At 34.2% G+C, this 13,463-nt stretch overlaps 1 protein-coding gene across 1 annotated transcript in view; it reads right to left on the bottom strand.

The window, feature by feature from the left end:
- Positions 1 to 804: 804 nt before the first annotated feature.
- Positions 805 to 13,463, bottom strand: part of LOC306657958 (sodium channel protein type 2 subunit alpha-like) — a 140,724-nt gene continuing 128,065 nt past the window's right edge. The window contains exons 24-27 of the mRNA XM_079134527.1: positions 12,821 to 12,962; positions 12,365 to 12,462; positions 6,656 to 6,926; positions 805 to 4,227 (exon numbers count right to left, since the gene is read on the bottom strand). Of these exons, the coding sequence (XP_078990653.1) occupies positions 3,032 to 4,227; positions 6,656 to 6,926; positions 12,365 to 12,462; positions 12,821 to 12,962 (1,707 nt within the window). The 3' untranslated portion in view covers positions 805 to 3,031. The remainder of the gene's footprint in view (positions 4,228 to 6,655; positions 6,927 to 12,364; positions 12,463 to 12,820; positions 12,963 to 13,463) is intronic.

The raw sequence follows: 13,463 nt of genomic DNA, 5'->3' as shown, positions 1-13,463 counted from the left end.
TCAGTGGAGAGCCTTAACAATATTAGTTGCTTAATCTCATCTCCAGAGATATGAATTTGGTTGGTCTGGTCTTCATCCACACATTGGCATTTTTTAAAAAAAAACTTCTCAAGTAATTCTAATATACAGTCAGAATTGAGAAACAATTCCCCAACTGTGCATAATTGAATGGGAAAATGAAGTCTGTATAATCTGTGAGTTCTGTTTACATAACAAACAGTTGAAATCAAAACTTTCTTGGATTTTTTGCCAAGGAAATTGTAAAAACAACTATAGAGTCAATATCTGGATTTTACTGAGTGACAGCAAGTCATCAGGGGCCAAAGTGCATGGAGTCATTATCTACTGACTATAATAAATAAGACGTTGGTGATTAGGAAAGAAACCAGGAAGATATCCTGAATGAAAAATGCTAAGGACTCAAGGAAAGGAAGAATATACAGTAAAGTAGATCAAAAATAAATAGCAAAGGAACTGAAATGGAAAAGTGAAAAACAAAGCAAAACAAGAGGTAGGCGGGAAAGAGAAAGGATACACAACTTAAAATATTAGTCAATTTTTTTTATTAATTTTTGTAACTTTCCACTACTCTACCTGATACCATTTCTAGGTTTTTGGCCAATATTAAAACTAGATATCCAATACACTCTTCTTAATTTTCCATTCCATGAAAAAATTTAAAGATGAATTATTATATTTAATGTGTATTCTTTACATTATTTTTTCTGATAGATCATTTTTACATGATAGAAATTTACCCTTAAGTGGCATTTCAAAGATAGAAACAGAGACAGAACAATTAAATACAAAAACAAAAGCAGAACCTTTATTCTTTTGGCTTGATTGTAATGTGGTTTACCGTTCTTTATGGTAATAGCATTTTCCTGCATGCATTTCACCAACACACTACAAGTCAATAGCTTTAGTATAAAGAATCTACGTTTAATGTTGCTTGTGAAACACGAAATGTTTTGCTGTAACTGGTAATATAATTTCACTACCTGGTTTTGTGAAGAAAAAAAAAAATGCTTGGATCCCATATCACATCCGATACAGTGCTAGTGCCATATGGAGCAGTAAGATTAGATCTACCTGTGTAAACGAACGTTGGAAAAGACTGATGGTTACTGAATAAAAAAGACTAGGTGGAAACATCCAATTCAAGCAATGCCAAGAATACCAACTGATCTTTCCTTAAGCCTCTTTCAAAGATAAGGCATTACTATTTGAAAGCAAATAAACATTAGACTCAGTCTGAGAAGCGTTTCACATTGAAATGTGTGCAAGTTTACATACAGTACTAATAGAAAAGCAGAAACCTACACTGCATCTTAGTCCTTGTTTCTTATTTTGTGAAGTGCTTTAATCAAAAGTGCTGGGAACAGAAACTAAAAATAGTGATTGTGACATCAACCTGAAGATACTTTTAATTTCTCATTTTATGTACAAAAGGCTGAAAAATAAAATAAAATGAACTTTTTACAGTATTTATATTTTCTTAGAAAACTCTAACCATATATTTTCAACAGATCTAAGCAGCTTGCAACATGTTCGTACAGTCAGGCTTTTCACCATAGTGTTCAATTAAGATTGGAAGAAGAAAAAGCAAGAAGCTCTTTGTTATTTGCTGCAACCTATTGCTCATCGACATGAAGAATGAGGTCTTGATAGAACAATTTGCTTCACTTCACCACTGACATATGGCTTCCCATATTAGACTTCCGAACAGTGGAAGGAATAAGATACAGCAGCATCGGCAAGATAAACATGCAGCAGTGACAGCTTCAAACTATAATGGAACCAATTACATCATATTACCTGTTGAAAGCTTGCAAACTATACTTACTGTGGTACATATTTGATGCAATAAATACTGTGCTTAAATCATCATTTTTGTTTGCTCAAACATGCACCACTGGGTAAAATTACTATTTACAAAGCAGACTTTTATTTTTTAAATTGACATATATCATGTCAACCTTACCAAGAGCAGAAGATGGCTAAACAATACTGCAGGAAAAGGCAGAATCAATTTAATAAAGTGGTGGTGGGATGCTTTTTGGTCAATTCAGGTTTCTTAGAAAGGACTGATAAGATGTTTTTCTTTTATGCCAAAGGACACTTATCAAAATTGTTATAGTCATGCTGCTGGGACTCTGAATGACTATGTAATGGTATGTGTGTATCTCTGTGTGTGCATGTGTGTATACATATATATGTATATACACGCACATATACATATATACATATATACATGTACATATAATGGATTATGTAAAAATAAAACAACTCTTCAATGCTTGTGATTTTATGGAACATTTACAGGCACATTAAAATTTTTCTGGATGAAACACCTTAAAAATATGAATAGCTATTTAAGCACCTCGAAAATCTAAAAACATCCTGAAACAAGAAGTAAACTCTTTCCTTTCGTGATGTGATTTTTTTTTAATGTGTGAATGAGAATTGCATCATGCCTTCATTTAAAATATATCCAGTTATACGATAGAGAAATGTATAATTCCCTCCCTTTAATCCCTCTCCCCAAACATAAACCCATTTACAAAAATAGTCACGTATAATAGTAAACAACCTGTGAATTGAAAAAAAAAAAGAAAAGGTGATCATTCACAGCACACATTTGTAAAAATATGGCAGGCATGGCAGTTAAAACAAACAGTGGTGACAATTACTGTTATCAAGTGTCACATGTTAAATTCACATAAAAATTTAACTTCCCTCCCCCCTTCAATTGGTTCCTATAGTCTGAGTAGCCATTACTCTCTGCTCTTCAGCAGTGTCAGCTGGTTGTGAAAACAGAAACCTCCTGTCGGTGCTATTTCTCTGATTTATGGAGTCCCAGTTTGCTAAACAGAGGTCCCTGTCTTGTTATAGGCACTGACCTTAAGTATACATTTGTAAAAACAGTCAGTTTGGCATAGACCTCCTGTGGGAGTCCTGTTGACACAAATACATCACCATCACAGGCTGTAAACAATTGATCACAAAATGGAGTATTCTTTGTTTATTTTTACTTTTTACTTTCCCTGATATCTTTCCCTTTGTCTTCCTTTTCTGATTTGTCTTTTTCAAATTTTTCTTTTTCGGGTTTTGTCACACTATCATAGGAAGGGGGAGAAGTGGTAGAAGGTGTCACATCGGTTTTCTCTGGAGTGGAATTCTCATTTAGTTTGTCAATGAGGATTTCTTCTTTGACAGGTGTTCCATCAGCTTCTTTGCCCTTGTCTTTCTTATATATAGATGAAACCTTTTTAACTTTCTGCTTCAGGAGGTAGCGTCTGTAAGCTCTCTGGATGACAATAGCAGACACCTCCTCTTGCTTGCGCTTCAAAGTGGTTGTGATGGGCTCATAAGAGACTTTGGAGGGGTTCGATGCCATGAAACGCTCTTCCATCTGTATTCGAAGGGCATCCATTTCTCCACTCTCACCCAAAACACGCTTTGTAAAAGCAAATAAAATGTCGAGGCAATGGATCCGGTCTCCACTGACCATCGGCAGGTCCATAGCAATGAGTTGGACTTTGTTTGGTTTTGCTATGAGAAGAGGAGGATCCAGGGCATCTGCAAAATCAGAGAGCTTGGAGAACTCTATGAACTGGGTTGCATCAGGATCAAACTTCTCCCAAACCTCGTAGAACATCTCAAAGTCATCCTCACTCAGGGGCTCTGCACTTTCTTCAGTAGCAACACTGAAGTTCTCCAGGATGACAGCAATGTACATGTTCACCACGACCAGAAAGGATATGATGATGTAACTGACAAAAAAGAAAATCCCAACAGAGGGGTTCCCACAGTCTCCCTTAACTGAGCTTCCAGGGTGATCTTTTTCAGGGTCACAGTCTGGAGGTCCACTGTTGAGAATAGGTGCCAACAATCCATCCCAGCCAGCAGAGGTGGTGATCTGGAACAGGCAGATCATGCTGTTGCCAAAGGTCTCAAAGTTGAACATGTCATCAATTCCAACTTCCCTCTTAACATAGGCGAAGTTGGACATTCCAAAGATGGCGTAGATGAACATGACAAGGAAAAGCAGGAGGCCAATGTTAAACAAGGCAGGAAGGGACATCATCAAAGCAAAGAGGAGCGTGCGGATCCCTTTTGCCCCTTTGATCAGACGTAGGATTCGGCCAATCCTGGCAAGACGAATCACTCGGAATAGGGTAGGGGACACAAAATATTTTTCTATCAGCTCAGCAAGAAACATTCCTATAGAAAACCAAAAACCAACAAAAATGGTGTTAACAATAGCAGAAAACAATAATTTACATTAAGATATACACTGGGTTTTACTAAAAGTGTATATAAGATTTAATTACATATAAATATACACACATACAACTTAATATATACATATATGTACATATATATATATATACTCAGTAGTTGTTCAGTAAAATGAAATTTATATTTTGGTGTTAAAGACTTTATATTAAATGAAGAAACTAATGGTCAATATTCACCATTCAGAAAGCATGTACTAAAAAAAAAATGAGTCAACCACTTAAAGTCTAAAGGTGTTGTAAAGTATACAGTAGTCAAGCACAGAAATAGAATTATACTTCCAAAATAGTAGTCCTATTATTTGTGTATGAAAAAAAAAAACAAAATAAGATTTCCAATTAGGAACATGAGAGCTCTTGTCCTTCTGAGAGAATGATAAGTGATCTTGTATTTGGGAGTAGAGAGAAAATCCTGGCTTTGGAGAAAGACACTGGGAACTGAATCCTAGCTCCTGGTGTTATGCGCTCTGAAATAATGTTAGCTTTCTGTCATTAAAGGTAAACTTGATCGAGTCTTTCCTTCATGCTAGGCAGAGTGATAAGTACCTTTATTTACATAACCTAATTTAATCCTAACAACAATACTCTGCAGAAATATTCCTTGGAGAACCAGGAATTGGAGAGCAGATATAATTTGCCCTAGGTCACAGAGCAGATAAGCACAAATAGAGAAGCCCCAGGTCAGATCTGTTTAACCCTGAAAACTCATCTCTTAAAAAAATTGTACTGCTTTCAAAAGAATACAGAATTTCAAAATTGTATTACACATATTTATGGGTTACCATGTGATGCTCCAATACATGTTACATTGTGTAATGCTGAAATTACCTTAAACCTCTTCTCCTCAAACATTTACCTTTAGAAAAAAAGGTCAAAATCTTTCTTTCTAGCTTTAAAACATAAAATACATTACTGTATCTATAGTCACCATGCTGTGTGGTAGCACACCAGCACTTTTACTCCTATCTAACTATAACTTAGTCCTGGCCTGGGGTGTTGTCAGTGGTAGAGTGCTTGCCTGGAATGCACTAGATCCTGGGTTTAATCCCCAGCACTGCAAAACAAAAACAAAAACAAAAAACCCCAATAAACTTAATCTCCAGTGGTCAAGTTCTCCCCAACTGCCCTCCTCCATACTCTCCCCATCCTCTGATAAACACCATTCGAATCTCAACTTCTACAAGATCAACGTTTTTATGTTCCTCAGCTTTTAATGACTATATTATTATCTCATACCATTATTATGAGGATATCATTGAATTGCACATTGTAATAATGTTCTATCCTATTAGAGAAAGTAATGTACATAGAATACATACATACTTTGGAGATATTGCAGTGTTGGTTCCAGATAACCACAATAAAGCAAATACAGCAATCAAATGAGTCACATGAATTCTTTGATTTTCTGGTCTTATAAAAGTTTATGATTCTACTATCCTGTGGTGTATTAAGTATACAATAACACTGTATCTAAAATATATTTGTATGACTTTATTAAAATACTTTTTTCTAAATAATGCTAACGATCTTCTGAGCTATTAGAAAAATAGTGCCAATATGCTTGCTTGATGCAGGGTTGCCACAAACCATGAATCTGTAAAAACACATGAAAAGTGCAATAAAATGAGGTATGCCTGTATACTATTTTAATATTTCATGTATGTGGTCCTTTTCTCAAATAGGCTGAGCCTGAGTCTTGTCTAAAATCTTTTAAAATGACTTCTAGCACCTCATTGAATATTTTACACATAAGTGCTTAAGTATATTTTGATGAGAATGAATCTGGAATTTTTTGAACATCATATCTACTTATGAAAAAGACTGTTAAAAACCATAGAAAAGTATCTGAACTCAAAGATAACATGATGATTACATGTGTGATCATGTATATAAATTTACATATACACTATTCCAATTACTAATGACATTGTATTTATGAACTCTTGGACCACTTCTAATGATTTATGTGTAAATGTGTGACTCAGTTTATTCAAGGCAAGACTTGTCTATACCACAGGAATATTACTAGGTATAAGAGTATTATATGAAGTTTCAGTCTTCTGAAATGAGACAAAATGATACAGGAAAGCCAAACATTTTTTTAAAAACAAAGTTTCGGTCTTCTGAAATGAGACAAAATGATACAGGAAAGCCAAACATTTTTTTAAAAACAAATACATCACTTCACGCACAGACAAAATTAGAGAAATGACAAGCCAAAGAACAGACTATCAGATTTTAAATGTAAATTCGAAATGAGTGAAAAAATTAGCGAAAAATACCTCTAAAGTTTTGAAATGCAAATTTGCACTATTAAATTTCTTTAATTGAAGACAAGCACCTCTTCTTACCTACAATGGAGAGAATGACCACCACGAAATCAAAAATATTCCATCCGATGGTAAAATAGTAGTAACGCAGGGAGATTAATTTCAGCACACACTCTCCAGTGAAAAGAACAATGAACACCAGATTAATCCAGTATAGAATATTTGTCATTTCTTGACTCTGGTCATCAGTTTCCACCATCATGGTGACCATGTTGAGGCAGATGAGGATCATGATGCTGATGTCAAAGACTTGTTTGGTTACAAAATCAAACACCATTCCTTGGAATTTGTTCTGAAACAAATAATATAAATAATTCACTTAGAAACTTCAATAAAATCCAATTCAACTAATTTGACAGCAATATGAAAATGTAGCTTTTGTAAAACCATATCACATTTGCTTCATATGTAGTAGATAATTTTGTGTATTGAAATATTCAATTCTTTTCACATGAACTAGTTCTACGCATACTAGTCATGATACAGATTTTATAAACTGGCTGTAGGTTAAGCACCAACTATTATGAACTTGGTGCATACATTATGTGTAGGAAGGACAGTCATTCACTATGACAAATATTTTTATTCCATGGGCTTGGGAGTGGGTACTAAAATTACCTTAAAGATCTAATAAATAAATACATCTCTAGAATTTTCTCTCATTTGTTTCTTATTTCTGTCTCTTTCCTCCCAACAAAGCTATAACTTAAGATTATGGTTTTTAAAATTTATTTGTATTGGTTCTTTTTCTTAATAATATAGTTTAAGAAAAAAATTAGTGGAAAACTGATGAAATTGGATCAGATTCCGTATTTTGCAGCATGGAATTGTACCAATGTTAATTCCTCAGTTTTGATAACCCATCTACGTAATATGATTCCCCTTCACATAAGAAAATCTTTGTGAAGATTGTATGGGGCAACTCTTCTATAAGAATAAAATTATCTTTAAAAAAATGTCTAGTTCAGGACTGGGGATGTAACTCAGAGGCAGAGAACTTGTGAGAGGTGCTGGTTCAACTCACAGCACTGCAAAAAACAAAAACAACAACAACAAAAAAACAAAACAAAAGGTATAATTGACAATTCAAATATTGCCCTAGTCAATTTGGACCTTTTAAAGTTATGTGCTCAACTGTATGTCAGTTCTGATCACTGGATATTGTTTCATTCTATTTTGCCTGTATCTGCTTAATATTTTAGACACTGCTGGGGTGGATCTTGACAACTTTTGGGAACTGTCTTTCTCTACCTTCTCAACTGGAATGACTGCTACCAATACACCAATACATCAGCACATTGGTACATCTATAGTTTGCCCAGATCCTGAGACTTCATTGTTCTGAACTCTCCATACCAGTGCTCTGCCCTCTTCTGATGCAAGCCTTCCATTAACTCCAATAGAGATTTTTGGGTATCAAGCAACACCTGTTCTATTTTGTTTTCCTTTTTTCTTTGAATTTGTATTTGGTTTGCTGAATTGGACTTCTATTGTTTCAGCTGGGATGGTCCTCTCAGGGCCTCTTTCCACAATAAATTCTATTTCCAACAGTCCCTTCTTATTTTTTATTTATAATAGTTTACCTGTACAAGTATTTTATGTCCCCCCCTTTTTATACTACTCCTATTAAAATATGCAGGTTCTGCTGTATCAGTTTATCTTGTTTACCTGTCTCCCATCTAAACAAATCATGTCTCTGTCCAGGGATTTATAGTGAACTTTTAAATTTTAAGCACTTGATGGTCTCAGAAAACTTTGTTTTTGCATCTTTCATAAAATTTATGATACAATATTTCAAATGGTTGGCTCTTATTTAATTTTAGTTTTTTCTGTTTCACTTTTTTGGAGACCCTCAAAGGCCGAATTGTCATTTTTTTCGCCCGAAGACATAGCATATAGGTTGTAATAATTTTAAACTACCTTAAAATCTGAAATTGGCCTTAATTTTCATATTATCAAGATCAATAAAGAGTTCCTTAGATTCCCTGCCCATATCATTTTCAAATAGGACACTTCAATGCACAACTTCAATCATGAATTACTATGTTCTGAAGATGCTGGAAGAAACTCTATAACCCTGAAGGTTTTTTCCAAAAAAGAACATGTTCTCCAACTTCATCTTGGTCCAAAACAACACTGACAATCGGTTATCCCTCATTGCTCACAGGATCATTCTAAACCTCTCAAAAATTTCCCCATTTTTCCTCTTCCTTCTCCTCCTCCTCCCTCTCCTTCTTCTCATTCCTGGAAACATCAAAATTAATTAGTGTAAAGAAACTCCTCTACTTCCTTATTCATGTCACATTATTTTGATTTCCATACTCTTTTTATGATACTCAAAATTCATGGGAGGACTCAGTCCCTTTTCTCCTCTTAATCTAACCTAGAATATTATGTTCTTAATTCACAGTCTGTTCCATATTTGTTTATTCTTGTTTTGCAATACATTCTGCTCCAGATTCCTTTTGCTGTGCTCCAAACCTAATCTCTTAATCTTAACAAATCTTCATTTTACTACTTCTAATTATTCACATTTTCTCTCTTTCTCTCAATTTGGTTGCCAAATTATGCAAACTAACACCTTCAATTTCTCACCACTCTTGTTTCTTGCATAACACCACTGTTCAACCAGCGTGCAGGGCAAAAACTCAACATTTTTGTTTACCTGTTCCTGTCCCATATTCAGTTAATAGTCATGCCTTTTAATTCCACACTGGTGATAGCTCACAAATCGATCTACTTTCATTCATCTCCATTTGTCATTCTTTTACATTCTTTTACTCTGGCTCAGGCTTCCTACCATCTTGGAAATAGCTCCAAAACATGTCCACAGCATGTACCTATCTGTCTCTGTAGAACAGCTTGAGTCATCATTGCAAAAACCAAACTAACTGGGTCTGTGCTGATGTCTTACCACTGCTCTTAGGATAAAGAGACTTCCTATAAAGCCTGACCCATCCTAACCTCTTGGTTCTCAAAATGTCCTAAATGAATCCCTTCTCCAGGGTTTTTCACACCCCACTTTGCCTATTCATACTTTCTCATTGCTCCTCAGCTAATGCACAACTTTGCTAAAACCTCCTTTAACTTCCCTAATTAATCAACCCCTTCCTCTTATCAACATTCACAGCTGAATGTATCTGCTCCTTTTCGGATATTTCCATTTGTTGATGTCACTATATGATTACTATCCTTTGCATTAGCTAGACTGTACACTGTCCAATATTTTAATCAAAATGCTTAGCATAGTACATGATTAGTTAATGAATGAACAGATGAATTTTATCAGATTATTTCCTAATTTGCCAAATTGTCATTGATAATATTATATCAAAATGAATGGATATTTTCACAAGCATCCCTACCTAAATTTATGTGTTTTTTGATGGAAAATCTTTCTTTTTCACTTAAAAAAAAGATATGCCCTTTTTTATTGACCACTCTCATTCTCTCATTGATTTACCTCTCCCTTTAAGTTGGTGAAGTGCCCAAGGCTTCTGTCTTTTCTGATTATTTTTCAAAAATGACTACAGTGACACAGTCACACACACACACACACACACACACACACGCACACATACACACATATATATGTGTATATATATGTATATATATATCACATTATATATGTGTGTGTATATATACAAAGGAATATTGCTCAGCCTTGAAGAAGAATGAAATTATGGCTGGAGCTGGAGAATATAATGATGAGTGAAATAAGTCAATCCCAAAAAAACCAAAGGCTGAATTTTTCTCTGGCATGCAGATACTAATCTGCAATAAGGGGGGACTAGGAAAGAATAGAGGTACTTTGGATTAGCAGAGGGGAGTGAAAAGAGGGGAAAAGGTATGGAAGTAGGAATAATAGTAGATGAATTGGACATTATTACTCTATGTACATATATGATTACATGATCAATGTGATTCTAAATCATATACAACCAGAAGAATGAGAAGTCATACTCCCTTTATGTATGATGTGTCAAAATGCATTCTACTGCCATACATAACTAATTAGAACAAATAAATATGAATCTGTACTTCAAAACTTAACCAGATTCTGTTCTGACAACTTTAAAATTCTAATCTCAGTTTGGACATTTCATAACACCTAAACATGTACTTCCAAACACTTTTAAAGATTCTAATTTACATCAGCTGAACCAATAATTTTATTAAATGTCAACTACTTTAGATTCTCTTATCTATACATCATACTTCACTTCCTACATTGCACAACTGTCTCATCCCATTGAGTCTTCTTCTTGACCCAGTTAGCTCTTGCATTCCAATTCTATTGGCATGACCCCAGATTCAGATTGACGTTTATATAGATGCGTTTATTTTCTTATCTATGGCCCAGTATCATTTTAATATCAGTCTCTGTGTAAAGCTCTCTAAAAAATCTCTTTTTCTTCACATTACTTTGCTGATTGCTTAACTACATTGCACTTGCTCAATTAAAACCTATTTCTTCAGACACGTGGTCATCTTGACTCATCTAACCCAGAAAACTGTCAGCTATTCACTATTAAAATACATCTCTTTTCTCTCCATAAAGGAGATGGACTTTTTTTTAATTTGAAGGACCTTGGAGTATACATTTTCTCATTGGGGCTTTTCCTCTATTTTTTTCTTTCCATTCATTCAAACAGTATTATTTCTCAAAGACTAGGCTCAAATTGTAGATTCTTCATATTTTGTCCATTGTGACTATTCATTTTCTTTGAGCTAATGGCAGATCTACAAACTGAACATTTGATTATGGCTAGGTTTATATGGTCACCAATTGATTCATGAAGTCAGGATTCTTGGCTAGTGTTAGATTGGCCTACACTATGTGCACCTTGGGGGAGGAATCCTGAGATTTAAGATCTGAGCTATTCCTTCAGAGGTGATGGAAGAACTCAAGGACTCTCCTAACAGCAATTCCCTGCAGCAGCCAAACAGAAGCATCAACCTTTGGCAAATGACAATTGCAAGAGCCATAAAAAGTCATTAAAAATATGGTATCTTCCAATTTTGGGACAGGGTAGTAGGGAAAATATGATATTTGGCTATTTATTGATTTGTTGATACTGGGAATTACACCCAGGAGCACTTTATCATTGGGCTACATGTCCAGACTCGTGACCTTTTTTTCATTTTGAGACAGCTAAATTGCTTAAGGCCTTGCTAAGTTGCTGAGACTGACCATAAACTTGCAATCCTCCTGCTTCGGCCTCCCAAGTTGCTAAGATTACAGACAAGTCACACCATGCCCAGCCTGCCATTTTTTAAATAGAAAAAAACCTGTGAAACTATTTCACACTCTAATAGTCTGCAGAAAATAGGGCCTGAGATCTATCAAGCATACTAATCAATTTTTACTGAAGTCAGAGGCCATTCACATTATGAATGTGTGTGCATGTATCTTCTTTTCTACATTATAAAAATCTCCTCAATGATATCAGTTCTGTGTGGAACTACTAGCATTTAAGACTAAAATATTTATTTACATATAAGATGCATATGTTTTCATAAATATTATGAATATATAAAATATTTGGGCCATAAATACACAGATATTCAGGCTATTTAGGCTGCTTAGTAACATTATTAATTTCAGTTATTAAGGTAAAATTGCTGTGTTGCAAGTTCACAAAAATACTATTTTCTCTCAATTTTTGTTGTGAAAATGACATGGTTTAACTGATGATTTAACTGATGATAAAAGTATACTGTTCTTACGGCAGGACGAGGTATGGGTTTTTGTGGTTTCTTTGAGCCCAGCTTTTTCATTGCATTGTAGTATTTCTTCTGTTCCTCTGTCATAAAAATGTCTTGACCTCCAAAGTAAAGAAATGAAAGTAAAACTCATTAAAACCATGTTCTTCGCCAGCTATCAAATGCACCTTGATAATCATATAAAATTAACTCACATGTTTTATTATAGTTAGTAATGTCTGTATTAGGGGAGACGCATATTTTGATATATAAATTATGCCATACTAGGTCATATTTACATACTGGAAGCATTAAAAATTTATCCTAATTATCTGTTACTTAAAAAATTTGCAGCTTATTAATCTCAAAATAATTTCTGACTTATATCGTTTTCTTTTGGTAACCGTATTTGGGAATCTAAAGGAAGCAGTGCAACCCATTTGGCTCACATTTTAGAGCAAAGAGGAAGTTTTAGTATACTTATCTTCTTTTTTTGTTGGTTGAAGTTATCTATGATGACACCAATGAAAAGATTCAGAGTAAAGAATGAACCAAAAATGATAAAGATGACAAAATAAAGATACATGTACAGATTGTCTTCATACTTGGGTTGTAATTCTACCTAAAAAATATGAAAAATGATATACATTAGATTTAATACTTGTTTCATAAAAAGTACATCCATGAATTTTTCAATTCTCTAATCAGATTTAATGAACCTTTAAATGTAACATATGGGTTGAAAAATACTGTACGACTATTCACTGAGTGGAGAATAAAATAATTCATGGAAAAGTATGAATAATTATAAGCAACTTTACAAGATAAATTTCTAGATTATGAATACATTTTTCTTTAGTAAGCAAAGATCCCAATGCAGCATGCAAATTGAGGATTTTCTCTTTCTACAGAAGCAAGACTAGAGTGTATGCTATTCTATTTTAAAATCATTAGCATTTACTTTCTCTACCTAGTTTCCTCATCTATGAAATGGAAATAATACAACCTAAACTTTACAGGGCAGTTGTGAAAGTTAAATATGTTCATGTATGAAAAGCACATAGAGCAGAGTCTGGCAAGTAGTAATTGCTAAGTACAAGGATTTAGTATTTATTACACATTT

The sequence above is a fragment of the Sciurus vulgaris genome (genome assembly GCF_902686455.1).
Source record: "Sciurus vulgaris genome assembly, chromosome: 3".
In the NCBI taxonomy this organism is placed as follows: domain Eukaryota; kingdom Metazoa; phylum Chordata; class Mammalia; order Rodentia; family Sciuridae; genus Sciurus; species Sciurus vulgaris.
This window is presented reverse-complemented; position numbering and strand designations above follow the sequence as displayed.